Below are 22,761 nucleotides of genomic sequence, written 5' to 3'. Positions count from 1 at the left end.
CTTCAAAAGGAAAATATATATTATGCAATCACTTTGGATTAATCAACTGATACTACTTAAAACAACACAGTTTTTATACTTCATTTGGGGCATGAAGAGTTACTCACTTTGGGCACTCTTGCAAACAGAACATGGGGAATAGATATCTTCAACAACTTTCAAGATAAATGTCATGAATTGGACATGAAAAGGTTCTCCACCCCTGTTAAAGGCTATTACCATCTAGTTGTTAGAGTCATAGAAATCTACAAGCATTTGAGTCCCCAGACTACACAGGTTTGTGATGTGATCTCTGTGTCTGGTTGGGGAAAACATGGTACACTAAAACATTGAGTAGACACATCTGGGTGGATGACCCATAAGGAAGCTCACTCTGCAGAAATCCCTGCAACCTCCAGGCTTGCAGATCTGGCCCACACTTTGGTGAGTGCAATCACTTCTGCCACCTCCCATAACTCGACAGCTGCCATCCTCAGAAGCTGCCTCCATCTCCTGTCCTGGCCACCAGGATGGACCTAGCATCCAATCCAATATGCCGAGACTGGCAGGATAAGAAATAGATTATATTCTGAAGAATGGCAAAAATTAGCAATCATTTCATGGCAAGAATACCCCTAGGATTGAATAGTGAGAGTATTTGATCAAGGAGGTCAGAATAGAAGGCTGTATAGGCAAGAATGCATCAATGTAGGGGCAGTTACTTGGAATAGAGGTGTTAATATCCTAACAAGGATACCAGGGAGTGTGGCCAACTGACTCTCTCTCTCTGAGTAACAGTTATAAACCTAGACAAAGTGATGGACAACACTCAGCACAGTGGAAATGCCTAACAGATAGGAAAGGAAAGAATAAAGAGGTTGTCAAAAGTGTGCACTCTGGGATGGATGGAATGCGTAAAGCTGGAAAACACACCATCCATTTTCCATAAAGGGGCTCAGAGGACACGTCAGTCAGAGGCCACTAGAAGTGAGCTGTGAAAATGATACCAGCACCACTATGAAGTTGAGTGGTAGCTCTTTTCTGCCAAGGATAGTAGTAGATGCAGTCACCAAGCCAAGCTCATTAATATCCATGCATATAAGGAAGCCTTGACATAGTAGAGGCCAGGTAGCAGTGGTTAACTGCCAAAAGCCAGGGCTGCAATTATCATAAGAACCAGCAAGATCCAAAGGCCAGATTAGAGGCCTTAACAATCAAGTAGCTGTGGAGATGGTTAGTAGAGCATGACCTCCCTGAGCCAAAATAGACAAGCAGCCAACAAGGGGCAAGGAAACATTTACTACAAAAAGAAGGCAAGAATGGAGGAGGAGGAGGCTGGGAGAACTGTCAGATTTGACGTAAGATTGACTTTGATTTAAACAGGGAAGGAAGATAGAAAGTTCTGGTTAGAAAGAAGCTTCTTAGACTCTAGTGCAGTTCTGAACAGAGTTAGTCTAGGCCATTGAGTATCCTCAAGCCAAAGTCACCCGTCAGTCGTCCTGTGCCTTCCAGGAATGAGCCGCCTTGGTTCCCCTGCCACACCCAGTCATCGCCTGGAAGCAGCTCCTGGGAAATGTGGCTGACGAGGAATGCACAGATGGACTAAGGCTGTCGGTGCCCATAATCTGAAATGTGAAGAGAACATTTTAATAGCCACCGCTCTTACTGAATTAAGAGGAAAATAGGCCACGTGATGCAAGGAGGAGGCAAACACCCAAACGTGGAGACAGAGAGAAGCCAGAGCAGCTGTGGGCTGCTCAACAGAAGTTCAACAGTGTTCATATGTCTCTCTTGAAATTTCAAATATTTGAGAAATGGGGTATCTGCATAAATGACATGTAAGAATTTCAGTATTCTCTCTTCTGCTTTTCTATAACTGAGAAATTATTTTTAAATATAATTTTAAATAATTATCATGAGAAAGCATCTGTTTGGCCTTGCTTAGGTCAGGCATCTAGGTGTCTAGTATTAATCAATCAGGTTCATGTGCACAGGTCCAGTACATTGGGCCCACCTCTAAGTTTGGGGCTGTTATGAGCAAAGGGGAAATATTTTTGCCGAAGAACTACCTACCACCTAACACTCTTACACTTCTCCTTGCCTAACAACGTGCATTGAGAACATTTGTTTAATGACACATGCTTTAAGGCAATAGCCATTATCCTAGGGATTAAATTGACTTAACAGAAGAATATTGTCAGCTTTAACATTTCCCTTTTAGTCACACCACTTAAGGCAAAAGTACCAAATATTACACAATCACTGATTAGATGAACAACAAGACAGTTACATAAAATTACAGAGTAAACACATGTATTAACATGTCATATCTTTCCTGAGGGCCAGCAGAGACAGACCCAGGTATTTTGAACAAAGATTAAAAAGTAATCAAGATTATAATCTTATTTTGTTAGGTATAGGCACAATAAAATATCCCTTATGTATAATTTAGATTCTTCATAAAATGCTGTTTATTTTATTAAAAATTACTTATCCTGACAATTTTAGGAATCTAATTTTTATTTTAGGAATCCAATTTAATACTAAATATCTTGCTACTAATAATAAATAGTGCTATACACAATTAAACTTTAAGAAATGTGATAGTTCTTAGTCTGAGACAATTGAGGAGAATTAAACAAAATATGCAAAACAAATACATAAAAGTCTGTAGTAACTTAAATCTATGTTTCTGTACTCATTGCCTGTGTTTTGTCACATAGAAAAGAAATATACTATTCAAAACTAATTTCCAAAATGTTATGCATTTATGTGTTCATTATTCATTCTGTGAATATTTTTCAATACCTAATACATAAAGCGTGCTGTTGAAGGACATACATTCACATGAAGCATTTGTAACCATGTCTTCCTACCAAAATAATCCATATGCTCTTCAGTACCTCAAATTCAGCAAGTCCAAAATCAAATTAATTTGTTTCTTTTAAAAATAATCTGATTCTTCTGTTGATGAGTGAAACTGTTCCTGATAATGAAGGATGAAAGGTAATTTAAACCATTTTCTTTCTTGAAGAAACTTGACCAAGCACTCCTCATACCCCTAGTAACATATCTTTGTGTTTAAATTTCTATTAGAACAAAGCTGAACATTTTGATTCCCCCTTTGTGATGCCATACTTTTTTCAGCCAAACAAGCCTGATGTATCAATGTCAACTTTGGTCTTTCTCTATTGTCACCATTCAAACTGGTACCATCCAACACAAACCTAGCTTCTTTGATGCTGCACTTCGTGTACTTTCTCACTTCCTACTTTACCATTCTGTGTCCTCACTTTCCAACAGGTGGCCTTACCTTCCATCTCTCCTTATTCTAATTTATCCTCGACACAAATGTCAGATTAAACTGTAGATTAATGTAGAATAATCTGTAGATAAAAAATTTCAGATTATATGTCATTAATGGAATTACTAGATTGTATAAAATAACCTTCAATGATTTCTCTCACTCTCCAAATTGTAAACAAACTTCACCAGTCAAGAAGACACTAAATCCTAAACCTGTGTAATATTCTTTAAAATTTTAGAGATTATCCATGCTGCCACTCTATTTTGCTAATAAGGAAACTGATGCCCTCAGTGATGGTATCTTTTCTTTGAGCCACTGTTATAAACAGAGCAAACTTTTGTGGTTTTCTGGTTGTGTAACACAGGGTTCTTAGAACTCTACTTTGTTGCATCTCTCAACAATGAAAATACTTGGACTACGTATCTGGCATCCTAAGTGAGTTTACTTTTTCTCTGTTTTCCATTATTCTAAAAGCATGTAACAAAGTTATAAGTATAAAGATTTCTAGGCAAGTTCTACTAAACAAACTTGCTGGATTAACCAGAAGCCTCATTCCCTCTGAAAAATATGCTGACTAATGCTAGCTGCCAATTGATTAGTTCATTCTCCAGTTAGCAGGTCCTCACTGGCCCCAATAAGTGAACTATAGGCTGTCAGTTTCCCCCCTCCTCGACTAGCATTATTATTACATCAGAAGTTATATATGATGCATTAAAAATATGAGGTTCATGCAAGGAAGATAATGTGAAATTCCACTTGGCAAAACTATATTTAAAGGCCCTAATTCTACATGAAAAAATTGTGAATAAAATGCATACATAAGTTTTAGGTTGAAATAAAATATTGAATGTAGGTTAAAATTATTTTTATGACTCCTACATTTAACCAACTTTATTAGAAAATAAACTTAACCATTAGCTAAAATAGAGTTGGCAAACTGTGTTTGTTCATACGATTCTCTTTCTAGACTAAGAAATAGATCTTCAAGGGAAGGAAATAATTCAGTAAACATTATTAACCACTGATTTTGTGTCAAGTACTGTATTCATCAGTATATGTCAGGCAAATAATAAACTTTGCTTTAGCCTGAACAGCTAAAACTAAATAAGTTAGTATACCTGAAATTACATGGAAAACATTAATCACTACACAGAACTTAATTAATATACTCCTTGAACAAAAGCCAAGTATTTTTTTTTTATTTTTTCTATTAGTCGCTTCCACTTGAGTTCCCAAGCTGCCAAATCTTTCCCCCATTGAAAGGTCAACTTCCATGGAGCCCCTTGACTTGGCCATTCTATTTCCCTGCTTGCTTCTGGATTATAGGAATGCATTTGCTCATTCTAATAGACATTTACTGCATGTTACCTGGTGATACTTTTAAATCATCTGGTACTCCAATTAGTTGTACACAAAAATCTGTATAACAGATTATTTATAAGAAACACACAGCAGAATAAAAAGCAAGAAAAAATACTGGATCCTCATCTTAAATTCACTATTCATCTCCAAAATAATGATTCAATTTCATTTTTAATTAAACCATGCGAACACAAAGTTCTCGTGTCGATATGTTTATTTTTCTTGGTTTGATTCTTTTCTACTTATCTAAACATCCACATTTCCTGATGCCAGCTCATTAGCCCAGGGGGAAGAAAAGTACAATGTAACAGAATGGCAGAGGAAATCCCACAGGGGTACATTTATCCCAGATGGGTAAATGATCCTACCATTAAGGTTCCTTATAAAAAAATTCTCCATTCGTTGAGGTAAATGTCACCTTCATATACCCCACTCTAAGTAAGAGCATGAGAAGTTTCTCCTTCCTGTCTGAAGTCCAAGGAAAGCAGCTGCTCTCCGATAAGAAACAGTACTTTGTTGTGCCTGAAAACTTTTAAGCTCTATAATAAGTAAGTTAGCTTAGATAAACACAACGAAGAATTTTTTGGAAGTGAAACTAAAACCAATAATTCACCTAGTCTTCGGGCATTGCTCCAACATCTCTATTTGTAGCCCTTCTAATTCTCCACGCCTTGAAAGGTAAGCCCCCCACCCCAATTCCCGCCCCATTTAACCCTAGTCCTGATCTCCAAGCCCTCCCAGCTCCTAACTAACTCACTCCTCCCTGTTTTGTTCATGTCTATGGGCCTCATGTTTATTCGGAAACACTGAAATATATAGATGTTTCATTTTCGTCTGTTTAGCTAATCATATGAAGAATTGTACTTCTTATATGTATGTATTTCCTAACACACATAACAATCAAATTCTAAAATACAGTCACTGACCCATCCTCACTATTACTTAACTTATATTTTTAATTGTTTTACACTTACTGCGGCACATTTATTCCATTCAGTTTCTTAAGCCCACATCTATCTGATTTCTTTCTGTTAAATTTGCTTCTGATCACCAATGTGGCACAGCAAAATGATCACATCTTTAGGGCCAGACAGACCTGGATTCACACACTGGCTTCATGTTATCTATCAATGGAAACCTTCAATAAATTCTTCTTTCTGAACCCAGGTCACCTCACCCAAAACCTGGGAATGAATGTTAGTCTCAGCTTGTTAAAGTAACACGTGCAGAGATATGTAGCAAAGCACCTGGCTCAATGCTCATTTTTCTTCTCTCTGAGAATATTATATCCATCCTCTCATCTATATTCCCAGCACCTAGTTCATATCTCAGTTCCAAGCCGCAGACACTAAGGATGGTTATCTCAGCGCCTCAGGTCACCATGTTCTTAGGATGCAGTAACTCCTTTGCCTCCGTGTAGGTACTTAGCTTTGTAACTATTCCACAGGCAGTGTCCTAAATTCAGAAAAATATAACCCTTCTATATAAATACATAAATCAATTCAGCAAATTAAATTAATTGAATCCATGGGATTTTCAATAAAAGGAATATCATTTTGTCATTCTAGGGAGATTGTGTTGGTTGTCATTGTTTCAACAAATCACTGTGTGATGGTAACTGATTTTTTGCACAGCAGAAACTAACTCCAGATTTTTTTTAATGTGATATGACTAATAATCTAGAAAATCAGATCTCATATTTCTCTTTGTAAAATAATAAGTGTGTTTTACGCTTTGATTGTTTATACTTCTTAGAGCCTAAATAAGGATAAGCCCCTTATTCTATTGTCCTAAAATCTTCAGGCACAGATTCCAACTCATGTCTAATTACACACCTGTGAATGTTACCAGTAGAAATTAGGATTTGGCTAGAGGGAACCCAACTGGGATATGGAGAATACAGAAAGGATAGCAGACCCAGACTGTAGTCCTTTGTTTCAAGATAATATGGTGGGTACATTTTCTGAGCTTTTACATATCCCTTCCTTTTTCCAGTGAAACTAACTGGACTGGATATTGTATCTTGCCAAAAATTCTATAGATGTTCATCTATTGATTTCTGACACTCAATATTTCACAAAAGAAATGTAAATCCAGCCTTATTTTTAACAGTTTTGTTGACATATAGCTTACATGTCATAAAAATTCAAAGATTTTTAGTAAACTTACAGTTGCAATCATTTCCACAACCCAGGGTTAGAACATTTGTCCACCATCCTGAAAAGTTCTCTCATACTGCTTGGCTGCCGTCTCAGTCCTATTGCCAGACAGAGAACATTGCTCTGCTTTCTGTCTAAAAAAATTTTCTTTTCTAGTTATTTCACAAAAATGGATTACATAATCTTTTGCTTCTGGCTTCTTTCACTCATGCACTTGTGTATGCACAAGTGCATACATTGTGTAGCATGTATCAGTACTTTTATTCCTTTTTTTGACTAACAGCATTTCATCATATGGAAAATTTACATTTTGTTCACCAATGATCCAGCTGATGGATATTTGGGTTGTTTCAATTTGAGCCTATTATAAAAAATATTGTTATGAACATTTATGTATGTTTTGTGTGTGTATATGCTTTCATTTCTCTTTGGTAAATTCTTAGGAATTGAATTTCTGGGTCATAAGGTAAGTTTATGCTTAAATTTTTATTTTATTGTATTTCAATGCCAATCTGATTTTCAAAGTGGATGTATCATTTTACATTTCTACCAGCAGTGTATGATGTTTCCAATTGCTTTCTATATATGCTTATCAACGCTTGGTATTATCTTTCTTTTTGTTTATAGCTATTCTAATAGGTAGGTAAGTAGTAGCTCATTGTAGTTTGAATTTTTGTTTTTTTAATTTATATTTTTTTAACAGTCATCTTTCCTGTATTTACTAATCATTTGTATATCTTTTTAGGTGAAATGTCTATTCAAATACTTTACTCATTTTTTAGTTGGATTGTTTGTATTCTTATTGTTGAGTTATAAGAGTTATATTTTCCAGATATAAGTTTTTATGCAAATATTTTCTTCTAGTCTGTGGCCTGAATTCTCATTTTCTTAATGGTGACTTTAGAATTGCAATTTTGGGGGGTTGAAGTCTGATATTGATCATTTTTTTAATGGATCATGTTTTTGGTATGGTATCTATGAATGTTTTGCCCAACCCAAGATCACAAAATCTTCCCTATATATTTATTTCCAGAAGTTTCAAATTTTTAGCTTTTACATTTAGGTCTATAATCCATTTTGAGTTAATTTTTGAGGACAGTGTTTGGTAAGAGTATAAATTGTTTCTTTTTGTTTTATTGCATATGGATATTAATTATTCTGCACCGTTTGTTGAAAAGTCTATCCTTTCCCTCATTTACTTGTCTTGGTACTTTTGTAGCAAATCTATTGACTATAAGGCAAGTGTTTAAATCTGGACTCTTAATTTTGTTCTATTGATATATATGACTATCCTTGTGCTTTATATCTTCTTTGTGATGACTTACTAATAAGTTTTGAAATCTGGTAGAATAAGTACTCCAAATTATAATTTTTCAAAATTGTTTTGTTCACTCTGTCTTCCACATTTTCATATAAATTGTACAATGAGTGTCAATTTCTACAAACAAAAAAGAAAAAGCCTGCTGATATTACATTGAATTTACAGATCCATTAGGGGAGAATAGCCATCTTGTTGATATTGAGACTTCTAATCCATTAACATATGATGTCTCTCCACTTATGTATGTATTTTTAAATTTCTCTCAGCAATGTTTAGTAGTTTTCAGTGTACAAGTTTTAGTTGGTTTATCTTGTAATTGTTTTACGTATTTTATTTTTTTTCTGCACTATGAATGGTATTTTTTGTAAAAGTTTTTTTTAAACCCAGCTTGATTTCAGTTTCTTTATAGGAAATACATACTCTCTGCTTGAAAACTTATAATTTAAAAAACTTATGTAAGTCAAATAGTTGTATTTGTTTTTGTCTTCATTGATTTTACCTGGAATACAATGAGCCCTTTCATCTTCCCTACACTGGAGTCTTTCTTTTGGAACAGTCATTTTTATTCTATTTTTGTTTCTTTTTCCTGGGACATTAATGATCTGTATGTTGGATATTCATTTTTTTGCCCTTCCCAGATATAATTTTCTCATTATTTTCTTTTCGATATTTTCCCTATGCATTATAGGAGAGTTTTTCAAATGTATTCTCCAAATTAAACTAATATAAATTACTGTCCCTCAATTCTGCTTTTAATTATGTCCAATTTTTTTAATATTTTATTATTGTGGCTTTTCCTTCCAGTGTGTTTTTTGTTCTTCCATAATCCTGCATGATGCTATTGCCTGCTTTACCTTAAGGATTTCTACTTAGTTGTGTAGAAGTTGTTACATTTGTGGTGATGATGACTGAGTCATTATGATATGATAGGTAATATGCTAGGTGTTTTATAGACATTATTACATAACTTCATATATGCTCATGCTCTGAATTTTCCAGATTTTGTTTCCTTTGTAATGCAATATTTTAAAGATTTTATGTTAGTATTTTGTTTCTTTGTACACTCCCTAGTGCAAAGCAAGATCTCTTCAGCACTTTTTTTTTTTTAAATAAACTATGTGTATGGCTTGCTCATTGTTGCTGTCTCAATAAGCATGATTATATAGAGTGCAGTTTCTGGTCCAATTCCAAGTTTCTATCAGCCTATATAGTCTCACCAAGATAATATCCATGTGACCAACACTGTCTAGTTATTCGCCGCGTTGAAATTATGGAAGAAATTATCAACCTAAATTCCCAAAATGTACTATTTTACTTCTGTCTCCTCTTATGCTGGAAAAGATATATTGGGCCAATATTTATGTTAAAATTCAATGTTTCCCTACCAGTGATGACCATTTTACCATTATTTTTGGCTATTTTTATTGAGATGTGATGTCAGCTACAGTGAAAAAGTCCTGGGTCACCTTATAGTTAACCATCCTATCAAAAGAAATGCCTGGTTCCCAACTTTTTATGTTGGTATAGACTCTGGATTCCTTAGTGTCAACTATGGAGATACAGTAAGTGTTGTCCTATATTGTGACTCAATCCATCTTCATATTCCTTAGTTCAGGATGTTAATCACTCTCAAAAACTTTTGGATTTAGGATATCCATCAGTTTTAGTATTAGTATTTCTTGTGTTTGTTTCTTTCTTTTTCTTTACCTGTGTTGAAAATTTAATAGAAAGTTGGGAGACACTGTTTCATATAGTGCTAGTTAAAGTTAGTTTAAAATGAAAGTCTTCTTTAAGTCTTAATAAAAACTGATAGTAATACAGTCTATGAACTAGAAGGACTTGCAATAAAAACAGAAATTGGTGATCAACAGATGGGAGGTGAGAGTATGTGCAGATTTCTGAATTGAGCAACTTGATATATGGAACTACTATAGACCTATAACTACTAAAGATCCATAGAGATACTATAGATCTACTATATTAATGAAAATGGGGAAAATAGAAGATACAAGTTGTGGTTCTATAAGGAAGACTGAATTCAAATGTATTCATTTTGTATTTGAGTTTATTTTGAGATACTAGAGTGGAAGAAACAAAGAGTTAGATATATGGATCTAATATGCAGGAGATTAATCTGGAAGAAGAGAAGAGCTTTAAAGGAGAAGAATGAATAAATAAAAACCATTATCCCTGGATTGGCTGTAAAATTGAAAATATATAGAAACAGATGAAACATTTGGAGAAATAGCCAAATTAACTTTCATCTACATCCATAAGTAAGCTATGTAGTCAATTAGATGAAAGAAATTATATAAAAATAAGCATACTTAGAATAATCTTGGATGGCTTGTAAAAGTAAAGGAAATCATTAAAAAATTTAAAATATATTTTGAGAAATAGCTTTATTTTATAATAAATATGTCATTTCCACAATGGATTCATTTGAGTTATAGCATCCAAATTTATCTTAAGTATTTACTATTTACTAAAAATAAGATCAATAATTTAATTACATATTATACAAAACATATGCAATCCTGAAATAAATTCTCTCAGGTCTGAACCATAAAAATTTTAAACAGAGATTTGCCAACACAGATAACCATATCATGGTTGATTTATTAATAAATATATTATAATTTAAGTAGAATTATATCATAATTATTATCATCATTGGTATTATTAGATGGTGTAGTATAATTGTTAATAGCACAGGCTCTAGAGTCTTTTTTTCTATGATTGATTCCCAACATCATCTCTTTCAGTTTTTATGAACTTTGAAAACTTATCCAAACGTTCAAGTTTCACTTTATGCATCTGTAATAAAAACACCTCTCTTTTAGTTTTTCACAGAGCTCAAATGAAATAATCTATGTAAAATGTTTAAAACATTGTATGGAAGTAGTTTTATCATTAACACAATATTATATATTTCAGTAATCTTATGACAGATCAAAGGCCAGGTTAAGGGCCAGGGCATAGAAAAGCAGCTTATTATTTGCCTCACTTATTTTTAGCACAACAGATGTAGATTTTATAATCATAAAACGAGAAATATTTTACTGTTAAAAACTAAAGAGAATATCAAGCTTCAGATTCATAGGAGCTAATGAGCTAACGCATCTCCTCCATAGTAAACATATATAATGAAGCAGGATGAACTGCCATTATCTGGGGGTGGATTCTTAGGTCTATGTATGCCCTGAAAAGAGATGTTTCTCTGTTTACTAAATTGGGTAATGAAACTTAGTATCTGAGTTTAATAATTCTAAAATTCCAAACCAAAAATCAAAATGAGTCAATTATTTTTCTAGACCAAGCCCTAATCATGGATAAATACTTTCACAAAGAACAAATAAATGTAATCAATTGACAAAGCTATATTGAATATCTACAATAAGCAAGCATTTCTAGTAATCAGAGATTAGCTAAAATATTTCTTATTCTCATAAGACCATATTCATAAATCCAGCTGAATGATTAAACATTTAATCAAAATGATTTATGAGAGTACAAGATGGTAAATGGTAAACACCAAGTAAATGCAGCTAAATAAATTATAATGAAATAGAAACTAATTAACTTAATTCAGTGATGAATCTCACAGACAAAATATTGAATGAAAAAGCCACGTAAAAATACCATATGATGCATGATTCTATTTATATCAAGATCAATAATATGGAGAAGTAATAATGGTAAGAGAAGTCAGAATATTGGTTACTATTACAAAGGCCATTGATGAGGATAGACATCAGGAAGGCTTCTGGGTTGCTGGTAACGTTCTATCAATTGATCCTGGAAGTAGTTACATGGGTAAATGTAGATGTCAAACTGCATTGAACTGTACTCTAAACTTCTGTGCACTTTACTCAATGTATATTAAACTTCAACTAAAATAGTTTAAAATTCCTAAATTTAACAAATCAAGACCTTACAAGAGAATTTTGCTCCCACAGACCACATCTTCCATATGCCAACCTTCCATAACTCCACTTCCACTACTTTCCTCCTGACGGGAATCCCTGGACTTGAATGGGCCCATGCCTGGATCTCCATCCCCTTCTGCTGCCTCTATTTAACTGCACTTTCTGGGAATACCTTGATCCTATTTGTAGTTCTCACTGAGCCAAGCCTCCACGAGCCCATGTACTATTTCCTCTCCATGTTGTCCACCACTGACATTGGCTTGTGCATCTCTACTCTGGTGACAGTGCTGGGAATCTTCTGGCTTAATGCCCGTGAGATCGGCTTCCATGCTTGTTTATCGCAGATGTTCTTCATTCACCTCTTCACTTTCATGGAATCTTCAGTGCTCCTGGCTATGGCCTTTGATCGTTTTGTGGCCATTTCTAACCCCTTGAGATATGCCACCATTCTAACTCATGCAAGAATCACACAGATTGGTTTGGCAGTCATTACCAGGGGAACAGTCATTTTGACACCACTAGTCCTGCTTCTTAAGCGACTGTCCTTCTGCCACAGCCACGTGCTCCACCACTCCTACTGCTTCCACCCTGATGTGATGAAGCTCTCGTGTTCAGACACGAAGATCAATAGTGCATTTGGACTAACTGCAATCATCTCCACCGCTGGAGTGGACTCCATCTTCATTCTGCTCTCCTACGTCCTCATCATCCGCTCAGTTCTCAGCATTGCATCCCCAGAGGAGAGGAAGAAGGCCTTCAGCACCTGCGTCTCTCATATCACCGCTGTGGCTGTATTCTACATCCCTTTGATCAGCCTGTCCTTTGTCCACAGATTTGGAAAATATGCCCCTGCCTTTGTGCCCACTCTCATTGCTAATGTGTACCTTCTCCTGCCGCCTGTGATGAATCCCATCATCTACAGCGTGAAAACCAAGCAGATTCAGAAAGCTGTGCTCAAACTCCTATGTTCCAGAGGAACTCGGATTTAACATTTACTACTCCTGTTAAGACTTATTTCAAAGTCAGAAAAATTTACCACAAATTGGACTTATAAACCCATACATTTTTAGAGTTGGGTGGAACTAGATGTCATCTAATTCAAACTTCTCCACTGTAGGGTTATCCCTTCTAAGGCAATCTCATTTTTTCTACCACCTAGATGCTAATTCAGATTATCACTATTTCTCAGCTCCCTTATTCCAATAGATAACTAACTGACCTACTATCTCTATGCTGTTTCTGCTCAAAATCACATCATTCACTTTGCATTAATTTTCCAGACATTCAGCTCTAATAAAATTTAAAAACAAACATCCCTTCCATGTTTATTTCTCATATACCAACTAAATGAAGCAGCAACTCCTGTCTATAGTAAAGTAGACAGGAATTGCTCCTTCACAACTTGGGCTTATTTACCTTTACAGTTTAACCTACTTTTTTTCTCTTTTCACATACTCTGCAGTCTAACAATGCCAGTCTGCTAACTACTTCTTCAAATGTATGCAATTCTTTAATGGTGGGCCTTACTGTTGACGCCACTTCAACCTTAACACCCACTTCTCCACCTTGAAATTCTGCTTTTGTTCCAAAGCTCATCTTTAAATTTCTTCTTCTTTAAATTTTTCATGATTGCTTCAATGATATTTGATTTCCCATCATTTGACTTTCATATTTCTTTCTCCATATCTGTTTTGCTTTTATATGTATGAGTGCCCATGTGTATATATTAATTATTATAGCTTCCACAAGGCTGTAAAATTCCTAAATAAAAAGTCTTGATTTTATTTGAAGCCTCTGCAATATCTAACAGAATATCTTTCACATAATAGACATTCATGGATAATTATTGAATTGAACTATGTATAATAGACTGTCAAATAGCCCATCTGAACAATTCCAGTGATAATTCATGCAATTCCATATTTGACATGTAGAACATAAAAAATTTCTCTTATAACAGAATCCAATTTTGTATGCCTGTGTTATCTAGCAATTGATTATAACTCTGACTTTTCCAAGCCATGTAGCTGAATGGCTGTTTGGATCCTGAGGTCTCAGGAACTTATTCCTGTTTGCATAAGGCTCACTCTGACTAAGAATGATTTAAGCCATTTTTTTATTCATGAGTGAAACGTTTCTTAGAACCGGATGTCAATTAGGTAATTTTTTAAAGTTTCCCGGATGCCGAAGAAAAACTAGTGAACCGTCCTCAACTGCTCACTCATCATTTGCTCCCATGTATAATGAATCTATATTTCCTGTCTACGCTAACACCAAAATATTTTATCCTCACTTTTGGACTTAGTCTATGACACCAAAATCTTTCCGCTAACTTGCAGTTTCCTTGTATGTCTCTAAGTCTCTAATCTTACCCTTTTCTTCCTCCTGTTTCCCATAAAACAGTCAGAAAGAACTTTTCTAAAGTATTTTAATAAATTTTTAACATACAATAAATAACATGCTCTCATTAATAAAATATAGAAAAGGACAAAGTCCTCCTTGCTATATTCTCTCAAACCCAGTCTCTCTTTAACTTCTCTGTAAAGTTAAACATTGTATATATTTGATTTTTAACCTTTCTTTTTTTATGCATGTATTTCATAGATATGCAAAAAACAAAATATAAAACAAATTTTATTATTTGTATTTCAGATAATAGCAAAGTTTCCTAGAAACATTTGCTTGTCATTTCAGGAACCACATAAAACCTGCCAGAGAACCTTTTTTGTTACCCAAAATTCCTATGGATCTCATTGTCCCTTCATATATCCTGTTCAACACTTTCCCAGGTTTTTTGTCCCCTGTGGTTCCAAACCCTACTGCGTTCTCTGTACATGTATAATATTGATTTCGTGAGCTAGTTCTGGACTGCTACTTTGTATAGACATAGAAATACTGTGCAACACTGTCTCCAAGGATTGCTTGCTAGGCTCTACTCCCATCAACCATAGCCACTGAGCACCCTACCACAATTACTCTAGCTCACTGCCCAGATCAAGACCATCTGATTCACCCTACCTTACTTTACCATCTGATTCACCCTACCTTACTTTACACGCTCACATTTTCACAGATGATGATAAGGCAGTGGCACACTTTACCTTACAATGCATCCAGCTCAAAGTCTTGTAGCATTAAGAATAGAAGGCATAAGACAAAGGACGTGATGGTTCCAAATTATACTCTCATTCATCTTCCAACAACAATATGCACTTAACATCTCCTATAAAACAGACATTAGAAACACAAACATGAACAAGATTAGCTTCTTGCCTTAAGGGAGTTTAATGCCTAGTGAGGACTATAATTTCCAAAGATGTACTTTCTAAAATTTTTATTATAAATGTACCTTCCTTCAATAAAACTCAATGAAGGACTGCACACGTAAGGGTGGGAGGGATATATGGGAACTCTATACCTTTCACTCAATTTTGCTGTGAATCTAAAACTTGTCTAACAAACAAAGTTTACAAAAATGCAGATTCCTGGGCCCTGCTCCCAGAATATTTTATTTTATGCATTCTGGGATGAGGCCTGAGAATCTATATTTATAACAAGATCCCAAGGCATACATGATAGCCAGTTTCGGGAGCCACTGAAGGACAACAAATACAACTATATCTCTCTTTGTTGCTTATTTTCTCCAGCACAAAATTTATTTGTTTTGATCTTTGTGAGGAAAAGAATCTTTAAGTCTTTCTCTCTATGGAATAACTGGGTCTAAAATCCAAGAGTATAGGGTGACTTCAGTGGTCTCCTTCCCAAAGTAGGTGTGACAACTACATCTATACACTTTTCATATTTGTTCAATATTTATATTTTTCCTGACATATAATTTTAATATCAATCATAGCAAGTCAAAAAGAAAACATTTCAGAACACATATGTATATCAAAACATCACATTATACACTGTAAATTTATACAACTTTTGTTTGTCAGTTCCCCCTCAATTAATCTGGAAAAAAATGTTAATAAAGAAGAAAAGAAACCACATGGGAGAGTAAGTAGGTCTAGACATGCAGGGTGACTCTGAAGCACAAAGGCAAAACAAGCAAATACAATTTACCAGAATGATCCCTTAGGAATGTTTTTCTTTGGATTAAATGATCTTCCTGAGAATGGGTTTCTCATAAAAACCCTCCATTCTGGGAGCTGAGTGGGACCCCAGAGCCCTGTCTCTTCCTCATCCTCTCCACTCAATGTAAGTACAGGGGCATGTAGGAGACAATGGCTATGCATTGATGTCAGAAGGTTTATGTGGGATTGTTTTGCAATAAGAGAAGTAGATTCATCAGAGGAAATATTTCTAAAAGGAATTTATAACAGCCATGCAAACACAAAGTGCTGTGAAGTTGCCTTTGATTCAACAGTTTATATAATAGGAAAGGCCCTAGTGTTTTACTGTTTTTAGGGAAACCTAAAAATAAACAGTAAAGATTCTTTTCAATGTGCTGAATCTTCATTCTGAAAATATCCATAAACAGTAAAATTATGAAAAAAAATCAAGGGAATGTGGTCAATATGAAATATGGCCAGGATTGCCTAGAAAAGATAAAAAATTTAAAATTTCCTATCCATGGTCCTAGATATAGAGAGTCAGAATATTCTAAAAAATGAATTTGACTCATTAATGCAGAATTCTGACATTAAAAAATATATAATTTATTTAAGCAGAAACAAACAATATGAAATACTTGGGGTCATAAATTCAGACACCAAGTATTGAGCTTTGAAAAAAATAAGTAATTTATCCAAATAAAATATCTATCATTAGTAGGGCATAAGCTTTTAGTTATTTTTCCAGTAGTGGGATGATGCTGCATTCAGAACAACAGACATTAATATCTTTAAAAAGATCAGGACATTCAAACCAGGCTGATAACAAAAAGATGTCTTTGAAGTTGGTTAACTAAGGTTACATATGTCAGCAGTGGCTATGAAAATTAGCAAAGTTAATATAAGTATCCATACTTCAAATCCATAATACCAGGAGCCTTTATTGTACAATAGAAACTAATTAATTTTACCAGTAGTCTTAATAATTTAGCACACAAGGAAATACTTGCTTTCCTTATCTCCAGAATATTGACAAGAAAATGACTTTTACAGAGAGTAACAAAAAGAAAAACAAACCTACTGAATATCAAGTGTCTGAAACCCTGATGTATATGCATTTATCTGACCAAATAGAGCCAAGGAACAATGATAGTATATGGCTATTGAGGGCAAATCACATGAATACTTGTCTTTTTAGTAATTCACATATGCATGTAGCATGAATATATTTTATTTTTTTATTAAAATTATTAATAAAAATTAATTATTCTACCAATTTTCACCACCACAGGGAAACTAGGGAAACACTGATACATAGCACAGTGGAATTTTTAATAAGTTTTAAATTTACACAGGTAGAATTAAAGTCCTGTCCTTTTCAATGTATGAAATGGTGCAAATTGTTTAACCTCTCTAATTTTTATCTTCCAAGGCTAAAATACTGGAATCTTATAAGCAATATGATTTTTAAATGCAATGAAATAATTCTTGTAAACCACATAGCATCAGGCCTGACATGTAGGATTCTACCAATGATAGATCTTAACTACCTGGCAAAGTAGCTATAACTATTAACATCTCTAATTTACCAATGAGAAAATAGCACCAACAATATTCTAAATTAAGGCATCTGATTCCAAAGTTTTGTCACTATTAAGCATCCCCTCCCCTTTCACACTGTATTAGTCGGGGTTCTCCAGAGAAAGAGAACCTATTGAATTACATATATTAATAAGTTGGGGAAGGCCACATTGGGGCAGCCATCTGCTTTACTCAGCCACCAATTCAAATGGCCATCTCTTCTAGAAACACCCTCACAGACACAGCCAGAAGTGAAGTTTAACCAGATAGCCTATGACCCAACCAAGTTGGTACGTAAAATTAATCATCACACCCCTCCCTTCATTCCAATGTGTTGTCAACTGTACTTAGCATTCAGGTCTCAATTTAGTTATTATTATTTACTGGAAACCATTGCTTATTCCCCAAATGAGCTTATTGCCCTTTTTGTGTGCTCTCACAATATTCTAGGTTTATTCTCTACACTCTATAATTCTGTGATACTTGTCTGTGTCCTCTAATCAACTAGTCATTTTGATGTCAGGGACTTTGTTGTGATTAATATTTCATTTTCTATGCCTCATCCATAATAGATGTACAATACATATTTTCTGAATTACTGAATGAATGTATCCCATTTTCAATGTTTGTGCTTAGATTAAAATGGCAGTACTGTCATGCAGTATTGAAAGCTCATTGTAGCATTGTTTCTGGCTCATTCCATGCATTTGGGCACTTTCCAATTCCAAAATTCTGGTATTCCACATGACTCTAAAATGTTATAAATGGAGACATTTAGAACCAATCCCAGTGATCTTAAAGGAGACTTCTAGAGACAAACATTATTTCTTCTTGAACCCTACTGCTGCTACTTTCCTGCCCATGACCACTGGATTTTAATATTGACATTCTTGGTCATTTATTTGATTTAAATTAAATGAGTTTAAATTCGTATTGATGGTTCTAGCCATAAGTGCATTATTTTTGTAAATGTAACGTTTTCCTGGGGGGTGGAGGAGAGTACCAAGTTAGCAGACTAGAAGCAGCCTGCACACGTCCCTCAAATGGAGAGGAATGAAGGTGGCCAGTGCATATCAACCCTCCAAAAGAGAGCATTGTGAATCAAAAGAGAGGCAAAAAGCGGCACCCAATGTGAAGGAGAAGGGAGTGAAGCAGCCTGCTCTGCGGTTTGGAGGTTCACAGGGGAGATGAGAGCACAGGCCGGGAAGGCACAGAGGGAAGAATCCTGCGGCTCCACCCTCACTCTATGATCATTGCTGTCGGTCCTGTGGGAGGAGCTCTCCACTGCAGAAGGCTGCAGGGCTGACATAGGTAGCTATCTGGAGACTGCAGTGGCATTGCTCCGAAGAGGCGACACAGCAGTGACCGATTGGCTTGTGTACCCTGAGCGCTGTGGCTGGTGCCGTTTTAAAACCTCAGACGCAGAGCACAGCCTCTACCCAGGGGTCAGACGCTGCTGCTGCCTCCCCATCGCCCCTGCCAGTCCAGGGGCGGGAAGAGCGAGGAGGCCAGGCATTCTCAAGTCCCAGGCAGGAGTTGTTCACTCTCACCGCCACTGGGGGACCTGGGCTGGGCAGAGGGACAATCACTGCCACCTGTCAAGCTGGCGCCTGCTGACAAATGCAGCCACCCCAGGAACTGAATGGGGCAGCTCTGCAATGGACATGGGCTGACAATCACCTCTGCCCATAGATGGGCGGAGCTACGCTCAAGCCACAGGGGGCTGACAAATGCCTCTGCCCACAGTTCTAACCCTACAGCTCTCAGGCGCTGACAGTCACTGCTGCCTGCAGATCTGAGTGGCGCAGCTCTCACGCCTGCTTGAGTTGATAATCACTGCTGCTGACAGAATTAGGTAGGGCATTCATTCATTCTGCAATGTGGGGACCGCCAGTGAAAACCACAGAAGAATGGTGAGTCAGGAGAGGCAGGAGAGCAACAGTGTTAAGTGCTCACTGTCATCTGCCATCTCCAATTGGGTCAATCCTCCAGCACAGGACACAAGTGCACCATCCAGGGACCCTCTGCTTTGCACTAAGTAGGAGAGTTCCCAGCAGAGGAAAACAGGTGCGCTGCAAGTTTGTCGGTCTTGAGCTGAGAGAAGTGATTTCAGATGAGAAGGATCCAGAATAAGAACTCTGGCAACATGACAAAACAAGCTGATTTGACACTCCCAAAGGTTCACAATAGGTCTCCAGCAATGGACCCCAACCTAAAGGAAATTGTCAAAATGTCAGAGATGGAATTCAGAATATGGGTGACAAATAAGAGTAATGGGATTGAAGAGAAAGTTGAAAACCAACACAAAGAAGCCAAAAAAAAAAAAAAATCTTTCAGGACGTGAATATAAAATATAAAAACCCACTAAATAGACCACGTAAGAAAAGATATAACAGACCTTATAGAAATGAAAGAGTCATTTAGAGAATTTCAAAATACTGCAGAAAGCTTCAACAACTGGCTACACAAAGCAGATGGAAGAATTTCAGAACTTGAAGGCAAGACTTTTGAACTAACCCAGCCAGTTAAAGATACAGAGAAAAGAATAATGAAGAATGAACAATCACCCAGAGAAATATGGGACTATGCAAAACAGGCCAATGTAAGAATTACAAGTATATCTGAGCAAGAACAAGAAAAAGCAAAACGCATGGAAAACCCGTTTGAGGGAATTATTGAGGACGACTTGCCTGATATCACCAGAGATTCTGATATCACCAAGATACAAGACGGTCACTGAACACCAGGAAGGTTCACAGCAAATAGGACATCTCCAAGACACATAATCACCAACATGGCCAAAGTCAAAATGAAGGAGAAAATTCTACAAGCTGCAAGATGAAAGCAAAAACTATAAAAGAAAGCCCATCAGGCTAACAGCAGATTTCTCAGCAGAGACCTTGCAAGCCAGGAGGCATTGGGGCCTCATTTTTAGTTTTCTTAAACAGAGCAGCCAAGCGAGAATTTTATACCCTGAAAAATTGAGTTTCATAAATGATGGGGAAATAAAGACTTTTCCAGACAAGCAAACACTAAAAGAATTTGTCATTACTAGACCTACCCCACAGGATATACTCAAAACCACATTGTACATGGGTTTCAGCAAATTTTAAAAAATTGAAATCATATCATGTACCTTCTCAGACCACAGTGGAATAAAACAAGAAATCAATTCCAAGAGAAAAACTCAACTCTACACAAAATAATGGAAATTAAACAACCTACTGCTGAATGATGTTTGAGTCAATGATGAAATTAAGACAGAAATTAAAAGAATCCTCAAACTCAACAATGAGGAAGAAACAGGCACTTTCAAAATTTATGGGAGACAGTAAAAGCAGTCCTAAGGGGAAAGTTCATAGCCTTAAATGCATACATCAAAAGACAGAAAGATAACAAATTAACAACCTAATGTCACTTCTCAAGAAACTAGAAAAAGAAGAGCAAACCAAACTCTAAGCCAGCAACAGAAAAAAGTCTTAAGAAAAGACCCATTTTGCTTTGAGTTTACACACACACACACACATACACACACACACACACACACCATGAACTACTATTCAGCTAATAAAAGAAATGAAATAATGTTTTTTGCATCAACTTGGATGGAATTAGAGACCATTATCCCAAGTGAAATATCTCAGGAATGGAAAAACAAACACCACATGTACTGTCTAATAATTTAGAGTTAAATGATGAGCACACACAGGCACAAAGAGATGTAAAGGGACATTGAAAACCAAGAACAGAGAACAGTGTGGAGGTAAGAGGTAAAGACCTCCTTATTGGGCACAATGAACAGTATTCTGGTAATGGGTGCACTAGAAGCCCCAACTTAAGCCTTACACAAGATATCCATGTAACAAAAACTTTGTACCTCTTAATATTTTGAATAAAAAAACATATTTTTTATCTTTCCATATTTACAATCACTAAATTGTTCTTCTGAAATTATCTGATGAATAAGGTGTTTTACTTTTATGTTTTACATATTAATGTTGGATTGATGCCAGAAAACTGAGTTATAAGTTGATTTTATTTAACCTAATATACTTTTTGGTCAAATTATGAACTTAATGGAACATGAATCACCTCATACTCAGAAGAGTAGCTATTTTCCAATGACTATAATCAGCACTTGGAGTTTTCTGCATGGGGCCCTTTCCATAACCTCTCAAATATTTAGGATATTACATAATGCTCAAAAGTTTATTGTTGTGGTCATTTTAAACTTCTGTAACATAGAATAAGAAAATAATAATGGATATTATCTAAGTCAACCCTCCTTACTGTTAACATTATTTGACAAGACCAAAGACATGGATATTTTGTGGCTAAATCAAAACTGAGTAGCCTTAGATGTAAGATACGCTGGGATCTCAGTGGCCTCTAAGAACAGGAGTAAAAGCCAAAACTGGACAGCAATAGTATTATAGCTGGGGATGAAAAGATATATAGTCAACAACAAAACATGCAGTCCAAGAAGTGTCATAAACTAAGATTTGGATCCAGACTGTGTCATCAAGGAGGTAAAATTGTGTGTCTACAACACAGCTGCAGGAAGATATTATCCAAGTCAAGTGGTTGGAGGCATCCTGGTTCTGAATGTCTATGAGAGACCAATGGGATACCAGCCAATGCCTGGGACTATGAGGAAAGCATCCAATCTTCTCGAGGCTGAACAACACATGGATATTCAGAGCACCACCAGATTGGCTTAGTGAGAATCTTAGCAAGATTTTCCTAAGAGAACCTAAGGGAAGTAGATCACAAGAATGAAGTCAACATGGAAAAGAAGAAAGGAAAGAGAAGAAAACTCACCTAGACCTCCACCTACATAGTAGTAAGTCTTATTTCAGATGCTGGCTACTGGCAAAGTTAAAAGTTCACATGTGTTATTTATCTTGATGAAGGCAGACTCTGAAAGTGTATTTTTGAGGCTTGTATGTAAGTAAAAGGTGGCAATGATTACAACAACATTGGGCTGGGAAGGGAAGTGTCACAGCAGGCATCTGCACACCTAAGTTCACTCCTAGCCCTGAAACTTAATACAATTGTCCTTTTA

At 35.9% G+C, this 22,761-nt stretch overlaps 1 protein-coding gene across 1 annotated transcript; it reads left to right on the top strand.

The window, feature by feature from the left end:
- The first annotated feature begins 12,101 nt into the window (after positions 1 to 12,101).
- Positions 12,102 to 13,046, top strand: LOC138384066 (olfactory receptor 51F2-like). Its single transcript, XM_069469334.1, has one exon. It carries the CDS (start codon positions 12,102 to 12,104, stop codon positions 13,044 to 13,046), a length of 945 nt encoding a protein of 314 aa, XP_069325435.1.
- The last annotated feature ends 9,715 nt before the right edge of the window (positions 13,047 to 22,761 follow it).

This window comes from Eulemur rufifrons, chromosome 6, assembly GCF_041146395.1.
Source record: "Eulemur rufifrons isolate Redbay chromosome 6, OSU_ERuf_1, whole genome shotgun sequence".
Lineage (NCBI taxonomy): Eukaryota > Metazoa > Chordata > Mammalia > Primates > Lemuridae > Eulemur > Eulemur rufifrons.
The sequence above is the reverse complement of the archived record's forward strand: the minus strand, read 5'-3'. Positions and strand labels throughout refer to the sequence as shown.